The sequence below is a fragment of the Falco naumanni genome, unplaced genomic scaffold, assembly GCF_017639655.2.
Source record: "Falco naumanni isolate bFalNau1 unplaced genomic scaffold, bFalNau1.pat scaffold_261_arrow_pat_ctg1, whole genome shotgun sequence".
Lineage (NCBI taxonomy): Eukaryota > Metazoa > Chordata > Aves > Falconiformes > Falconidae > Falco > Falco naumanni.
Window position 1 is genome coordinate 12043 of NW_024427413.1, and position 16111 is coordinate 28153.

At 68.5% G+C, this 16111-nt stretch overlaps 2 protein-coding genes across 2 annotated transcripts; one reads left to right on the forward strand and one right to left on the reverse strand.

Annotated features, from left to right (window-relative positions):
* Positions 1-449: 449 nt before the first annotated feature.
* Positions 450-5743, forward strand: MAT2A (methionine adenosyltransferase 2A). Its single transcript, XM_040581417.1, has 9 exons — positions 450-652; positions 2450-2527; positions 2607-2729; positions 2812-2924; positions 3003-3146; positions 3251-3469; positions 3546-3728; positions 3817-3950; positions 4342-5743. The coding sequence occupies exons 1-9, from the start codon at positions 562-564 to the stop codon at positions 4442-4444; spliced, it is 1188 nt and encodes a 395-aa protein (XP_040437351.1). The 5' UTR covers positions 450-561; the 3' UTR covers positions 4445-5743.
* Positions 5744-5791: 48 nt separating this feature from the next.
* GGCX (gamma-glutamyl carboxylase) lies at positions 5792-16043 on the reverse strand. The gene is given in 16 exon segments (XM_040581415.1): positions 5792-5959; positions 6050-6245; positions 6330-6477; positions 6554-6684; positions 6772-6941; positions 8141-8292; positions 8387-8518; positions 9815-10077; positions 11041-11161; positions 11163-11205; positions 12527-12633; positions 12723-12801; positions 13659-13824; positions 14821-14979; positions 15740-15958; positions 16028-16043. Coding segments are annotated over 16 exon segments (2259 nt in total). The 3' UTR covers positions 5792-5802.
* Positions 16044-16111: the final 68 nt, after the last annotated feature.

A 16111-nucleotide genomic window follows, 5' to 3' on the forward strand; every position in this document is an offset into this window, starting at 1 on the left:
CGCACAATGGCGGGGCCGTTCATCCCGCAAGATGGCGGCGGCGGGGAGGGGCCGTCCTTGCAGCCGGCGGGCGACGCACCGCGCATGCGCGCCCCGCGCTGCCCGAGGAGCGCACGCGCACGCCGGTCCGCGCCTCGCGCCGCCGGCCCGCGCGGGAGGCTCCATGCGGCCGCGACGGGGGGGGGGCGACGGGGATGTCGGTTCGCACCCGCCCCGCTGCGCTCTGCGGGGAAGGCGGAACGGTTCGGCCGCCCTCTCAGTACCGCTCAGCGACCGGGAAGCCGCGGGGCAGCTTGGGAGTCCGCAGCGGGAAAGGCTGCGCTCGGCGTTACATAACGCGCCTCCCCCGCCCGCCGGCAGTGGTTGCGCCGCCCCGCCCCCGCGGCGCGTTCGGCGCTCTCCATTGGCGGCGCGACGCGGAGGGGCGGGGCGAGGAGGATATAAATAGAGGCGGGTCGGTGGGCGCCGCGCTCAGTCCGCCGCGGCCGTTACAGTGTCCAGCCGCCTCTTGCCGCGCCCGCGCTCTCTCCCCGCCGCCGCTCCGCTGCCGCTGTCGTCGTCATGAACGGACAACTCAATGGCTTCCATGAGGTGTTCATCGAGGAGGGCACCTTCCTGTTCACCTCTGAGTCCGTGGGCGAGGGGCACCCAGGTGCTGGGCCGCGGCGTTGCTGCGAGCGCGCAGGCGCGGCTCGACGCTGCGCGGCTGTCTCGGGGCGGGCGGGGGGCGGCGGCGGCGGCGGGGAGGGGGCGGATGCCCGGCGTTGTTGGGGGGGGGGGGGCAGGGAGGGGTGTGTGTGTGGGGGGGGGGGGGGGCGCGGTGATGCCAGCGGGGCGCGCGCGCAGTGCGGGACGGCGCGCGCCGCATTGCGGGCCCTCGGGCGCGCACGTGCTTCCCGCGTGGGGCGGGGCGGGGGGGGGGGGGCACGGGTCACGGCGCGACGCGCGCCGGGGGGTGGTGTGGGGGGGGGTGGGGGTCTCATGGGATGACGTAACCGAGATGCCCCGGGGGCCGCCGTGACTCAGCCGTGACTAAGCAGCTCCCGGAGGGTGGCAGGGCCGGTGCGTGCACCCCACGCGCCCCGTGGGTGTCACCCGTGTGTCCCCCCCCGGCGGATGGCGGAGCCGCGGGGCTCCCCTGGGGGGACCGGGTCGCCGTGGGGCCGTGACAGGCCGGGGAGGGGCCCGCTCCCACCCCCTCCCCTGCCGCAGCTCCCCACAGCCTGTTGGGGGACCCCGGCTCTCCTGCCCCAACCGCCCCCGCGGAGTCCCACGCTCCCCTTCCCCTCCCCCCCCATGGGGACCCCTTGCCTCTCCTGCCCTCCCAGCATTACACTGCCCGGAGCACCCTGCCTGCCCACCCAGGGGCTGCCTGGTGCTGCCCCCGCCCCTGCAGTGCCGGGACCCCCGTGGGGGCTGCTCCAGGCCCCCCCCGCGCCGCCCCAGCCGCGGTGCCAGGGTGTGCCGGGCTCAGCTCCCGGCCTTTGTGCTCGCCCCTTTCGGGCGCGTGACTGCGAAGCCGCACGGACAGCTGCCACCCCCCTGCCCGCCGCCCCCCTGAGCCCCCCACTGCCCCCGGATGCCCCCCTGCAGGGCACCCCACCTGACCCCAAGCCCCCGCTGCCCCCCCCCCCCCCAGCGTGGCTCGCTCCATCACATCTGCAGGCACCCGCAGCGCCCGTGGCGTAACCTTCTGGCCGATCTGGGGGTACATTTGGGGCTCCCCCCCCCCCCCCCCCCCCCAACACTGGGAAGGTTCTTTGTACCCGAGGTCACACGCTGGCACAAGGGACGGGGAGTCTGGCACCTGTCCGCGGGGTGTAAGGTCCGGTCCCTCGCCCCGAGGAGCAGCCAGGGAAGCCACCTCCCTCTCCCCGAGGTGCTGCCTCATCCCTCCCGAATCCGGCCCGGAAGGTCGCCGCCAAGGACGTCCGCGGTCCCGGAGAAGTTGCTTATTCACGGCCCGAGCCCCGAGCAGCCCTCGGGGAGGGGGAGAGGGGTTTTCCCCCCTCCCCAGAATCGGACATCCCGGCTCCCAGAGGAACCGGGGAATCTGGTGGGAGCTGGCTGGGCAGGCTGCGGGGCAGCTGTCGGGATCGGGCCCCCCCCAGGAGCTGGGGGCAGAGCTGCTGGAATCTGGCACCCGCTGGGCTGGGAAAGCCGGGGCTGGGGAAGGGGGTGCCAGTTGGCAGTGCTGTAGGTGGCCGAGCCCAAGCTCTGACCCGACTGTAACTGGAGCTTAACTGGTAAATGCCAGAAATTCCAGGCTAATAAGCCGGCATGGGGACAAGGCGAGGGCTGTGCGCGCCGCTGGAGGCTTAAGGGGCGGCTCGTGCTGGGCCCCGGGTGGCTCCCGGCGTAGCACGGGCCCGGCTGTGCCGAGGGATCGTGGCTCAGGAAGGAAGGGCCGTGCCGCTGTGACAGCCTCGTGCTCTCTGTTCCCCTCCAGATAAAATCTGCGACCAGATCAGCGATGCTGTCCTGGACGCTCACCTCAAGCAGGACCCTGACGCCAAGGTGGCCTGTGGTGAGTCGCACCCCGGGGACACGGGGACAAGCTGGTGCTGGCTGGGTGACGCTGGCGCTGACGTCCTGTTCCCTTTCAGAAACGGTAGCAAAGACGGGGATGATCCTGCTGGCAGGGGAGATCACCTCCCGGGCCGCCGTCGATTACCAGAAGGTGGTCCGGGACACCATCAAGCACATCGGTTACGACGATTCCTCCAAAGGTACGTGCCGGGGGACGCTACGGCTCGCCTGCAGCGCAGGTGTCGGTGCGCCAGGCTCACCGCTGCCTCCGCTGTGCCCCAGGCTTCGACTACAAGACGTGCAACGTGCTGGTGGCCCTGGAGCAGCAGTCGCCTGACATCGCCCAGGGTGTCCACCTGGACCGCAGCGAGGAGGACATCGGTGCCGGGGACCAGGTGAGCCCCTGCGCCGCGTGAGCTGCCACGGTTCAGCCAGAGGGATCGTAGCTTCACCGCACCCTCCCTCCGCTGCAGGGCCTGATGTTCGGTTACGCCACGGACGAGACGGAGGAGTGCATGCCCCTCACCATCGTGCTGGCCCACAAACTGAACGCCAAGCTGGCCGAGCTGCGGCGTAACGGCACCCTGCCCTGGCTGCGCCCCGACTCCAAGACACAGGTGAGGGCCCCGCCTGGCCTTGCCATGAGCACCTGGTGCCTTGGGGGGTCCCAAAAGCCACTCCCGAGTCCCCAGCCTGACCGCCCCGGCGTTCCCCCCGGCAGGTGACAGTTCAGTACATGCAGGACCGCGGTGCTGTCATCCCCATCCGGGTGCACACCATCGTCATCTCGGTGCAACACGACGAGGAGGTGTGCCTGGACGAGATGCGGGACGCGCTGAAGGAGAAGGTGATCAAGGCGGTGGTGCCAGCCAAGTACCTGGACGATGACACCATCTACCACCTCCAGCCCAGCGGGCGCTTTGTCATCGGTGGCCCCCAGGTACGGTGGTGTTTCCCGGCGAAGCTGTACCGGCACGGTGGTGGCGGCACCATGGTGACGGTGTTGTCCCTGGCAGGGTGACGCTGGGCTGACCGGCCGCAAGATCATTGTGGACACTTACGGGGGCTGGGGGGCCCACGGCGGCGGCGCCTTCTCGGGGAAGGATTACACCAAGGTGGATCGCTCGGCTGCCTACGCCGCGCGCTGGGTGGCCAAGTCCCTGATCAAGGCCGGGCTGTGCCGCAGGGTGCTGGTTCAGGTGGGTGCAGGCAGGTCTCCCCCTCCCCATGCTTGTGACGGGGGGTCCTCGGACTTAATCTGTGCTTTCCCCCCCCCCCCCCCCCCAGGTCTCTTACGCCATCGGGGTGTCCCACCCCTTGTCCATATCTATCTTCCACTACGGCACTTCCCAGAAGAGCGAGCGTGAGCTGCTGGAGATCGTCAAGAAGAATTTTGATCTCCGTCCCGGGGTGATCGTCAGGTAACGGGTGCTGGAGAAGTGGGGGGACACGCGCCGCTGTGAGAGGAAAGGTGGTGGTGGGGGGGACACAGCGGGGTGGTGGCGGCGCGTGGGGGTCCCCTCCCCGGAGCAGCCGTGGTCACCGCCTGGCGCAGCTGGAACCGGCGCGGAGAGCTGCTGGTGCCGGAAGATAAAAGCGCTTTCGGGCGCGGACGGGGGTAAGTATCCACTGAGAGCCGGAGCGCTTGGAGCTTCTCGGGAATTGGTGGGGGCGGGGCAGCCCGGGAAGCTCCAACCGCCCCCCGGGGATGGGGAGGAGAAGGAGGCGACGCTGCGGACCCCCGGCCAGGCAGGGAAGGGGTGAGCGTTCAGCCGGATCCTTTTCACTGAGTTGAGGACTTGTATATTCCAGGGATCTGGATCTGAAGAAGCCCCTCTATCAGAGGACCGCAGCCTATGGCCACTTTGGTAGGGACAGTTTCCCTTGGGAAGTTCCCAAAAAGCTAAAATACTGAAAAAAAAGCCTTGTTAGGCTTTTTCCCCCCATTCCTGCGGGCGTAGGCTACAGAGAAGCTCGCGGGCTCTGGGGGAAAGAGCTCCTTGGTCCCCCAGGGTCTCCTGGCCCCGTGTCCCCCCCCCCCCCACCTTTTTTCTCTCTCTCTCTCTCTCTCGCCATACTTCGTTTGCGTGGGGACCACGTGTGGCCTCGTGCCTCTCCCCGAGCCCCCCCGTGTCCCCCCCCCCCCCACCCGTGGCCGCCGATCACTCCGGCTTCTTTTTAAAAATCTCGTGTGACGTCTGAGCTCAGAGATGGCGAAACGCCCCGAGCGCTCCCCCCGGCCTTGACTCTCACTGTCCCGCTGCGGGGGGGGGGGGGGGTGACATTCCGGCTCCCCCCCTGTCCCCAGGGGACCTCGCTGGTGCTGGTTTTGTTCTTAACCCGGATTTTAAACTTTTTTTCTCTCGGAGGGTGCACGTTTTGGGGGAGGGGGGGGAAAGCACGGCATTAAAACTGCCCCCCTCCCCCCGCCAAACCCCCCATGCGGGTTTGGTACCGGAGGGAAATGTTTTATTGTCCTTTTGGTGGTGGGTTTTTTTTTCCCTGTTTTTTGTTTTGTTTTTTTTTTTTTTTAATTAAGAAAGCTGAAGTGACTCCACAACTGCACACCACGACCCCCCCCCTTCCCACCTCCAGCTCAGTGGTGGGGGTGGGGGGGTGGGGGGCTCGGCCGAGCTTTATATATATATATTTTTTGGGGGGAAAGGGGGAGGGATTTGGCCCTTCATACTTGAACGATTTTTTCTAGCGGTGTATTTATTGTGTGCTGAGGCGCGGGGCGTGAGTACAGAGAAGCCCCCGGGCTCAGACGGCAGCTCTTGATTTTCCCGAAAGCCCCCCCCCCCCCCCCCCCCAGCACCTTCACCCCCCCTCCAGCCACCTTTCCCCCCACCTCGAGGAGGCTGAGATGGCCTCCGAATTGGGGTGAAAAAGGGGGAGATCGGGTTTGTTGACAGAGGGGGAGAGGGGCAGGCAAGTGCTGGGGCTGCCCAGCCCCGGGAGCGTGGCGCATTTGGTCGGTGTGGTACAGAGAAGCCGGCTTGTTTACCTGCCCATCCCGGGGGGCCGGTGCCCCCAGAAGTGCCTTGGTGGGGTGGGAGTGATGGTGGGGGGGGCTTTCTCTTTTTTTTTTTTTTTTTTTTTCTTCCCCCCCCCCTTTAATATTTTTCTGGAGGTTTTATTACATTTGTTTCTATTTCACCAATTCCAAAAAGAAACTCAAGAAATCTCAATAAAAAACTGCTGGGTGAGACAGCACCTGCCTCAACCTGTGCTTGGGGGGGCGGCTTAAAGAATGGAGGGGTTTTGGGGTGCTCAGAGCTCAGGGCCCCCCTGGCCCTCCCTGTGGCCGTCGGGACGAGCCTCCTCTTCCTCCCCACGCCAGTTGGCGAAGGTCACCTCCTGTGCCAGCTGCTCTGGCGGCGGCCGGCCCAGCGCCAGGTTCCGGAGGGAGATGCAGGTCATCAGCGCGCTGCGAGGGTTGGGGGGGGGGGGGTCAGTGCCGGAGAGGGGGGATGTTCAGGGGAAGGGAGGGGGGAAAAGGGTGATATTGGGGGCTCACCTGCGGCGGAAGAGGTAGAATTTCTTGCGGAGGAAGCGGTGGAGGCGCTGGGCCCAGCTGGCATCGCGCCGCCGGCTCTGCTCCTCCAGCCGCCGCTGCCGCCGCAGGAACGCCGTCACCAGCGGGTCGGACGGGGTCCCCTGGGCCAGCGGCTCCCCCAGGATGGGCCGCAGCTCCGGGGGCAGCGGCTCCGTCTCTGCAGGGGCGCAAAGTGGGGGGTGAGCTGGGGGGGGGGAACCCCTGAGCCCCCCCCCCGCAAGCCCCCAGCCCCGGTGCTCACCGGTGCCGTTGCGCACGCGGTCCCGCAGCTCCTGCAGCCGCGTCAGGTTGCGCTCCAGCGCCAGCGCCGTCGTGTTGACGTAGCGGTACATGTAGCACGAGGGCTCCGGCGATACCGTGTGCACCTTGTGGTACTGCCCCGCCGGCAGCTGGGCGGGCAGGGGCCGTCAGCAGCCCTGGGGGGACCCCCTGCGCCCCCCAGCCCCCGTCCCCCCAGCCCCTCACCTGCATCCCCTCGCCCTCCCGCAGCGAGCGGTTGTGGTGCTGCTCCACCAGCTCCACCAGCACTTCTCCCCGCAGCACCCGCAGGCTGGTGTTCCCCAGGTCCTCGCTCACGAAGTTTTCCAGGTGCAGGCCTGGGGGAGGGAAAAAGGGTGTAAACCCCCCTAGGGTGGGTGCCTGTGACCCCCCCCCCCCCCCCCAAAAGCCAGGGGTGCCCGTACCGGGGAAGTCGGCGATGAAGACGGCGTCCGTGTGCCCGTCCAGCTGCTTCTCCAGCTCCTGCAGCCGCTGCCGCCAGGGCGAGAGCTCCAGCAGCAGCGGCAGCAGCCAGGGCGTGCGGCTCCAGGGGGACCACGGTGCCCGCACCAGGTCCACCCGGGGGTCCACCAACCTGGGGGGGGACAGCCCGTCAGCACCCCCACGTACCCCCCCAGCCCCCCGGATTGCGCATGGGACCCGTTTCCCCCCCAGGTCCACCCGGGGGTCCACCAACCTGTGGGGACAGCCCGTCAGTACCCCCCCAGCCCCCCAGATTGCACATGGGTCCCGTTTTCCCCCCCAGCTCCACCCGGGGGTCCACCAACCTGTGGGGACAGCCCGTCAGCACCCCCACGTACCCCCCCAGCCCCCCCGGATTGCACATGGGTCCCGTTTTCCTCCCCAGGTCCACCCGGGGGTCCACCAACCTGCGGGGACAGCCCGTCAGCACCCCCACGTACCCCCCCAGCCCCCCGGATTGCACATGGGTCCCGTTTTCCCCCCCAGGTCCACCCAGGGGTCCACCAACCTGCGGGGGGACAGCCCGTCAGCACCCCCACGTACCCCCCCAGCCCCCCAGATTGCACATGGGACCCGTTTTCCCCCCCAGGTCCACCCGGGGATCCACCAACCTGCGGGGACAGCCCGTCAGCACCCCCACGTACCCCCCCCAGCCCCCCGGATTGCACATGGGTCCCGTTTTCCTCCCCAGGTCCACCCGGGGGTCCACCAACCTGTGGGGACAGCCCGTCAGCACCCCCACGTACCCCCCCAGCCCCCCGGATTGCACATGGGTCCCGTTTTCCCCCCCCAGGTCCACCCGGGGGTCCACCAACCTGCGGGGGGACAGCCCGTCAGCACCCCCACGTACCCCCCCAGCCCCCCAGATTGCACGTGGGTCCCGTTCCCCCCCCCCCCAGGTCCACCCGGGGGTCCACCAACCTGTGGGGACAGCCCGTCAGCACCCCCACGTACCCCCCCCAGCCCCCCGGATTGCACATGGGTCCCGTTTTCCCCCCCAGGTCCACCCGGGGGTCCACCAACCTGCGGGGGGACAGCCCGTCAGCACCCCCATGTACCCCCCCAGCCCCCCAGATTGCACATGGGACCCGTTTTCCCCCCCAGGTCCACCCGGGGGTCCACCAACCTGTGGGGACAGCCCGTCAGCACCCCCACGTACCCCCCCAGCCCCCCAGATTGCACATGGGTCCCGTTTTCCCCCCCAGGTCCACCCGGGGGTCCACCAACCTGTGGGGACAGCCCGTCAGCACCCCCACGTACCCCCCCCAGCCCCCCAGATTGCACATGGGTCCCGTTCCCCCCCCCGCCAACCTCTGCTGGAAGCGGTCGTTGATGGAGACCCAGATGTCGAAGTAGATCTGGGGCTCGGAGACGTTGTAGCGGGGCAGGAGGCGGCTCAGGCACAACGAGTATTGCTTCAGCATGTCCGCGTGGTCCTTCCAGCGCCGGCTCTGCGTGAACACCTGCCCGGGGAGGGGGTCCCGTGGGTGGCTGGGTGATGGGGACCCCCTCCGTGCCCCTCTCCCCCTCCCCCACCGTCTCGGTGCCCCAGCTCACCCCCGGTTTGAGGTAGCCCACCTCCCCGGTGAGCCCGTCCCGGTACGTGATCTTGACGTGCTGGTGGTAGCGGGAGTGAACCATCATGTCCCAGGAGTAACCGTACAGGCCGTTGGTCCAGTTGTTGTAGCCCTGGCGGGGACGGGACGTGGTGTCACTGTTCCCACCCCAAGTGACAAGAAGGGGATGGGGACCCCCGAATCCCCCCCCTGGGCGAGCCCCCTCCCACAGCCCTTGTGCCTGTGACCCCCCAGCACTGAGTCCCTGCCCCATCGCTGTGCCCTGCCCCCCATCCTCAAGCATCCTTTCACCCCCTCCGTGTCCCCAAGAACACCCATGTCCCCCAAAATACCACCATGTGCAAAAAAAAAAAAAAGCCTTCACAGTCCCCAAAATGACCCTCATGTCCCCCAAAATGCCCCTATGTGCGCGACAATACTCCCCCATGACCTAAAAAATATCCCCGTGTGCCACAAAATACCCCCGCGTGCTAAAAAAATGCCCCCAAGTACCCCAAAATACTCCCCATGACCTAATAAACCCCCCGTCCCCCAGAATACCCCCATGTGCTAATAAATAACCTCCCATCCCCCAAAATGCCCCCCATGTCCCCAAAACAAAAACATCCCCGTGTCCCCCAAAATGCCCCCAGGTACCCTAAAATACTCCCCGTGACCTCAAAAATAGCCCCGTGTCCCACAAAATACCCCACGGGATAAAAAAAAAAAAGGGCTGATGCCCCCCCAAATGCACCCCATGTACCCCAAAGTACTCCCCACACCCCCCCCAAATACTTCCCCTGACCTAGAAAATACTCCCGTGTCCCCCCAAAATACCCCCATGCTAAAAAAATGCCCTAATGCCCCCCAAAATGCCCCCAAGTACCCCAAAATACTCCCCACACCCCCAAATACTCCCCACACCCCCCCAAATACTTCCCATGACCTAAAAAATACTCCCGTGTCCCCCCAAAATGCCCCCATGTACCCCAAAATACTCCCCACACCCCCAAATACTCCCCACACCCCCCCAAATACTTCCCATGACCTAAAAAATACCCTCGTGTCCCCCCAAAATACCCCCATGCTAAAAAAAATGCCCTAATGCCCCCCAAAATGCCCCCATGCACCCCAAAATACTCCCCACACCCCCAAATACTCCCCACACCCCCCAAAATACTTCCCAAGGCCATAAAAAAATACCCCCGTGTCCCCAAAATACCCCCCGGTGCTAAAAACCACCCTCCCATTCCCCCCAAAATGCCCTTCCCCCCCCCCCCGCACCCCAAAACACCCCCCGCATCCTCCAAAACACCCGTCTGACCTAAAAGACACCGGCTGTGTCCCCGAAAAACACCCTCAGGTCCCCCCCCAAATGCCCCCACCTCCAACGGAACGCCCCCCCCCCGACCCCCCCCGACCCCCCCACCTGGGTGATGAAGTGGGAGTAGGGCAGGAAGAGCTGCTCCAGCACGTAGAGGATGGTGAAGGCGGCGGCCAGGTGCTGGCGAGGCCGAAGGCCCCCCCGCGCCCCCCCCCGCCCCCTGTAGTGGCAGTCGGGGCTGGGCCGGGGGGGCTGGGTGGCGGGCAGGACCCCCCGCAGCCAGGGTGGGCAGCGGGCGCAGAGGCGGCGGGGCCAGCTGGGGTGGCAGAAGAGCCCGCTGGTGGCCAGCATGGTGTAGGGGAACATGCCTGGGGGGCACCGCAGCCTCAGGGACCCCCCGCTGCTGCATGGGGGGGGGGGCCCGGGGCCAGGGGAAGGGGGGCTGGGTGCTCCTGCCCAGGGGGGGTGTGATTTGGGGGGTGCCCCTGCCCCGGGGGGGTGATTTGGGGTGTGTCCCTGCCCAGGGTGGGGGTGATTTAGGGGGTGTCCCTGCCCAGGGGGGGTGTGATTTGGGGGGTGTCTCTGCCCAGGGTCAGGGGGTTGGGGGGTGTCTGGGTGCCCCTGCCCAGGGGGGGTGTGATTTGGGGGGTGCCCCTGCCCAGGGGGGGTGATTTGGGGGGTGTCTGGGTGCCCCTGCCCAGGGGGGGTGATTTGGGGGGTGTCTGGGTGCACCTGCCCAGGGGGGGTGTGATTTGGGGGGTGCCCCTGCCCAGGGGGGGTGATTTGGGGGGTGTCCCTGCCCAGGGTGGGTGATTTGGGGGGCGTCTGGGTGCTCCTGCTCGGGGGGTGTGATTTGGGGGGTGCCCCTGCCCGGGGGGGGGTGATTTGGGGGTGTCTCTGCCCAGGGTCAGGGGGATTGGGGGGTGTCTGGGTGCTCCTGCCCGGGGGGGGGGGTGATGTGGGGGGGTGCCCCTGCCCAGGGTGGGGGGGGTGGGGGGTGCCCCTGCCCCAGGGGGGTGATGTGGGGGGTGTCTGGGTGCCCCTGCCCCAGGGGGGTGATTTGGGGGGTGTCCCTGCCCAGGGTGGGGGTGATTTAGGGGGTGTCTCTGCCCAGGGTCAGGGGGATTGGGGGGTGTCTGGGTGCCCCTGCCCCGGGGGGGTGATTTGGGGGGCGTCCCTGCCCGGGGGGGGGGGGGTTGGGGCAGGGGGAAGGAGGGTGCCCAGGCTGAGGGTGTTTTGGGGTGCCCCTTCCCTGGCTCAGGCTGCACCAGGGGGTGCCGTGCCCGGGGTGGGGGTGCTCAGGGGGTGCCCGGGTGCCGCCCCCCCCTCACCGATGCTGAAGAGCTGGGAGTTCATGCAGTGGAAGTAGGTGACGAAGACGAGGGCGAGGGGCCGGGTGGCGTCGAAGAAGAGCAGGAAGCCGGCGGAGAGGTCAAGCGCCAGCCCCCCCCCCGTGCACCACCAGCAGGCTGGTCATCTCCTCCGACAGCACCAGCCTGCGGGCAGGGCCCGTCACCTCCTCATCCTCACCCCGACCCCCCCCCCCCCCCTCACCCCAACCCTCGCACCCCCATCGCCCTCCTCATCCTCACCCTGACCCCCCTCCATCACCCTCCTCATCCTCACCCCGTCACCTCCTCACCCTCTTCATCCTCACCGCAACCCCATCAGCCTCCTCACCATCACCCCAACCCCATCACCCTCCTCATCCTCCCCCTGACCCCCCTCCATCACCCTCCTCATCCTCACCCTGACCCCCTCCATCACCCTCCTCATCCTCACCCTGACCCCCTCCATCACCCTCCTCATCCTCACCCTGACCCCCCTCCATCACCCTCCTCATCCTCCCCCTGACCCCCCCTCCATCACCCTCCTCATCCTCACCCCGACCCCCCTCCATCACCCTCCTCATCCTCCCCCTGACCCCCTCCATCGCCCTCCTCATCCTCACCCTGACCCCCCTCCATCGCCCTCCTCATCCTCACCCTGACCCCCCTCCATCACCCTCCTCATCCTCACCCTGACCCCCTCCATCGCCCTCCTCATCCTCACCCCGACCCCCTCCATCGCCCTCCTCATCCTCACCCCGACCCCCTCCATCGCCCTCCTCATCCTCACCCCGACCCCCCTCCATCACCCTCCTCATCCTCACCCTGACCCCCTCCATCACCCTCCTCATCCTCACCCTGACCCCCCTCCATCGCCCTCCTCATCCTCACCCTGACCCCCCTCCATCGCCCTCCTCATCCTCACCCTGACCCCCTCCATCGCCCTCCTCATCCTCACCCTGACCCCCCTCCATCACCCTCCTCATCCTCACCCCGACCCCCTCCATCACCCTCCTCATCCTCCCCCTGACCCCCCTCCATCACCCTCCTCATCGTCACCTCCTCACCCTCTTCATCCTCACCGCAACCCCATCACCCTCCTCATCCTCACCCTGACCCCCCTCCATCGCCCTCCTCATCCTCACCCTGACCCCCCTCCATCACCCTCCTCATCCTCACCCTGACCCCCTCCATCACCCTCCTCATCTTCACCCCGTCACCTCCTCACCCTCTTCATTCTCACCGCAACCCCATCACCCTCCTCATCCTCACCCTGACCCCCCTCCATCACCCTCCTCATCCTCACCCTGACCCCCCTCCATCGCCCTCCTCATCCTCACCCTGACCCTTTCCCCCCTGAATCATCATCCTCATCCTCACCCCGCCCCCATCGCCCGTCACCCTCCTCATCCTCATCACTCTGGCCCCCTCCCCCCCATCACCCTGCCCCTGTCCCCCCCCCCGCCCCCCTCCCGATCCTCATCCTCACTTGAAGGGCGCAAAGAGCCAGTGGCGGGCGAGGGACCCCATGGAGTAGCCCCCCACCCAGTCGGCATCCAGCTTCTTCAGCCCCGCGATGAAGTAGACGATGAAGATCTGGAGGCGAGGGGAGGAGTGGCGGGGGAGGGGTGAAGGGTGGCCCCAGGGGACACCCAGGTGCAGGGGGACGTGGGGTGGGCACCCACCTGGGCACGCAGCAGGGTGTAGTTCCACAGCGGCACGTGGGCGTTCCTCTTCTGGGGACGGAAAAGCCCATCCACGGACCTGGGGGACACGGGGGGAGCGGCCGGGCCGCTGTCACCCCACTGCCAGCGTCACGGGGGACACCAGCCACCACCCCAGAGCCACAGGGAAACCCCGGTGCCGTGGGGGACACCCCTGGGGACCCCAATGCCATGGGGGATCTGGGGCTCATGGCACCCTGTAGGGACGCCAGTGCCAGTGGGGACATGGGGGTCTATGCCACCCCGCAGGGACCCACTGTCACCCCACAGGGACAGCAGGACCTGTGCCACCCCACAGGGACCCAGTGCCACAGGGGACACCAGGACCTGTGCCAATCCATGGGGACCCAGTGCCACCAGTGACCCCAGGACCTGTGCCACCCATGGGGACCCAGTGCCACCTATGACCTCAGGACCAGTGCCGCCAGTGACCCCAGGACCTGTGCCATGCCACCCCATGGGGACCCTGTGCTGCCCCACAGGGGACCCAGTGCCACCCCACGGGGACCCAGGGCCACCAGTGACCCCAGGACCTGTGCCATGCCACCCCATGGGGACCCTGTGCTGCCCCACAGGGAACCCAGTGCCACCCCACGGGGACCCAGGGCCACCAGTGACCCCAGGGCACGTGCCATGCCACCCCATGGGGACCCAGTGCCACCCCACGGGGACCCAGGGCCACCAGTGACCCCAGGGCACGTGCCATGCCACCCCATGGGGACCCAGTGCCACCCCACGGGGACCCAGTGCCACCAGTGACCCCAGGGCACGTGTCACCCCACGGGGACCCTGTGCTGCCCCCACAGGGGACCCAGTGCCACCCCACGGGGACCCAGTGCCACCAGTGACCCCAGGGCACGTGCCACCCCACGGGGACGCGGTGGCGGCGCAGCTCACCCGTAGCGGTCGGCGCCCAGCAGCGCCAGCTGGAAGGCCAGCAGCCCGTACAGGTACGAGTGGTTGTTCCAGGTCGTCTTGTCCAGCAGCAGCAGGTACCAGTATGGCCCCAGGAAGGCGGCGCAGCTCAGGCGGTAGCAGCACCCGGCCATCACGCCCAGCGCCCCTGCGGGCACCACAGCCCTCCTGTCCCTGCGGCCCATCCCCCGCCCCTCACTCCCTGGTTCCCATCCCCATCCCGTCATTCCCTGGCTCTCCTCCCTGGCCCCAGCCCTCCCCAGTTCCCCTCCCCATCCCCATCCTTCCCTGGTCCTCCTTCCCATCCCTGTCCCTGTCATTCCCTGGTTCTTCTCCCCATCCCTGTCCCCATCCCCATCACTCCCTGGTCCTCCTTCCCATCCCTGTCCCCATCATTCCCTGGTTCTTCTCCCCATCCCTGTCCCCATCCCCATCACTCCCTGGTCCTCCTTCCCCTCCCTGTCCCTGTCATTCCCTGGTTCTTCTCCCCATCCCTGTCCCCATCCCCATCCTTCCCTGGCCCTCCTTCCCATCCCTGTCCCTGTCATTCCCTGGTTCTTCTCCCCATCCCTGTCCCCATCCCCATCCTTCCCTGGTCCTCCTCCCCATCCCTGTCCCTGTCATTCCCTGGTTCCCCCGCCCCGTCCCTGTCCAGTTCCCCTCCCCATCCCAGTCATTCCCTGGTTCTCCCTGTCCCCATCCCCATCCCTACCCGGTTCTCCCCCCTGTCCCCATCATTGCCTGGTTCTTCTCCCCATCCCTGTCCCCATCGCTGTCACTGCCCGGTTCCCCATCCCCATCCTTCCCTGGTCCTCCTTCCCATCCCTGTCCCTGTCATTCCCTGGTTCCTGTCCGTGCCTGGTTCCCCATCCCTGTCCCCATCCCCGTCATCCCCTGGTTCCCCTCCCCATCCTTGTCCCCATCACTCCCCGGTTCCCCTTCCCGTCCCTGTCCCCGTCACTCCTTGGCTCCCCTCCCTGCCGGTCCCCATCCCCACCCCTCCTCGGTTCTGTCCCCACGGTGGCTCCTGTCCCCATCCCTCCCCGGCTCCCCTCCCTGTCCCCGTCCCCACACCCGCTCCCCGTGCCCAGCCCCGCGCCATCCCGTGCCTGTCCCCGCTCCCCGTGTCCCCCTGCCCCCGTACCCAGGAACATGGTGGCGTAGAGCAGGTACATCCAGTCGAGGGGCAGGGGCCGCAGGGCGGGCAGCAGCGGGAAGCGGCACACGTCCAGCCCGTCCAGGAACCGCTGGTCCAGGTGGCCCAGGCCCCGCTCCTGGGGCACGTCCAGCGCCATCAGCAGCCCTGGGGGGGGGGGTCAGCGGCCGGGCCCCTTCCCCGGCCGTGGGGGCACCCGGGCGGGCGCTGACCCCCCCCCCCCCCCCCAGCCGCCAAACCTCCACCGCAACCTTTGCTCCGGGCTGACGTGTCCCAGCCGGCCGGGGCTGCCCCCGCCGCAGAGCTGGAGACCCCCAGCCCCCCGCAGCCCCTGGTTCCCCCAGAGCCCCCTCCCCAGTCCCAGCCTCCTTGCTCCCCCAGAGCCCCCCTGGAGCCCCCCCCCCCAGCCCCTGAGCCCCCCCCAGTCACCCTGGTCCCCCAGTCCCACCAAACACCAGTGGACCCCCAGCTCCCCCCAGCCCCCCGGAGCCCCCTGGTCCCCCCCAGGCCCCCCCTGTCCCACTGGACCCTTTCGGACTCCCGGCCCCTACAGCCCCCAGTCCCCCTGGAGCCCCCTGGTGCCCCCAGGCCCCCCCTGTCCCATTGGACCCCCAGTTCCCCCCTGGTCCGCCGATCCCTCCCGACCACCCCCACAGTCCCCCTGTGCCCCCCACAGGGCCTGGTCCCCCCAACCCCCCCCGAGCCCCCTCGGTGCCCCCAGCCCCCGGGCCCCGCAAACCCCCCAGCCCCTCCAAGCCTCCCAGTCCCCTTTGGCCCCCCCAAGCCCCGCAGCCCCCCCGGAGCCCCAGCCCCCCCCGGTCCCCCCCAGGCCCCCCGAGCCCGCCGGTTCCCCCTGACTCCCCCCCAGCCCCCCGGTCCCCCCCCCGCCCCCCGTGTCCCCGCGCACCGAAGGCGGCGCGGAAGGCGCCGAGCGCGGCGGGGTCGCAGGGCCGGTGCAGCAGCCGGACGAGCCGCTCCCACCGCGCCAGCTCCCGCAGCTCGAAGCCCAGGAGGCGCCGGGCCGCGCTGGGGCCGGGGGGCGGCTGGGGGGGGGCCGGGGGCCTCCCCGCCGCCTCCCCCCGCTCCGGCCGCCTCCGCCGTGCCGGCCCTGCAGCGGGGGTCGGGGGTCAGAGGTCAGGGGTCACAGGGCACCGAGCCCCCACCTCCCCCCGGCGCCCCCCCGCCCGGGCCGTACCCGCCGCCGCCGCCATCGCTAAGGCCCCGCCCCTCGCGTTACGTCACGCTACGTCACGGGGCGCGGCCGCCAATCGCCGCCGCC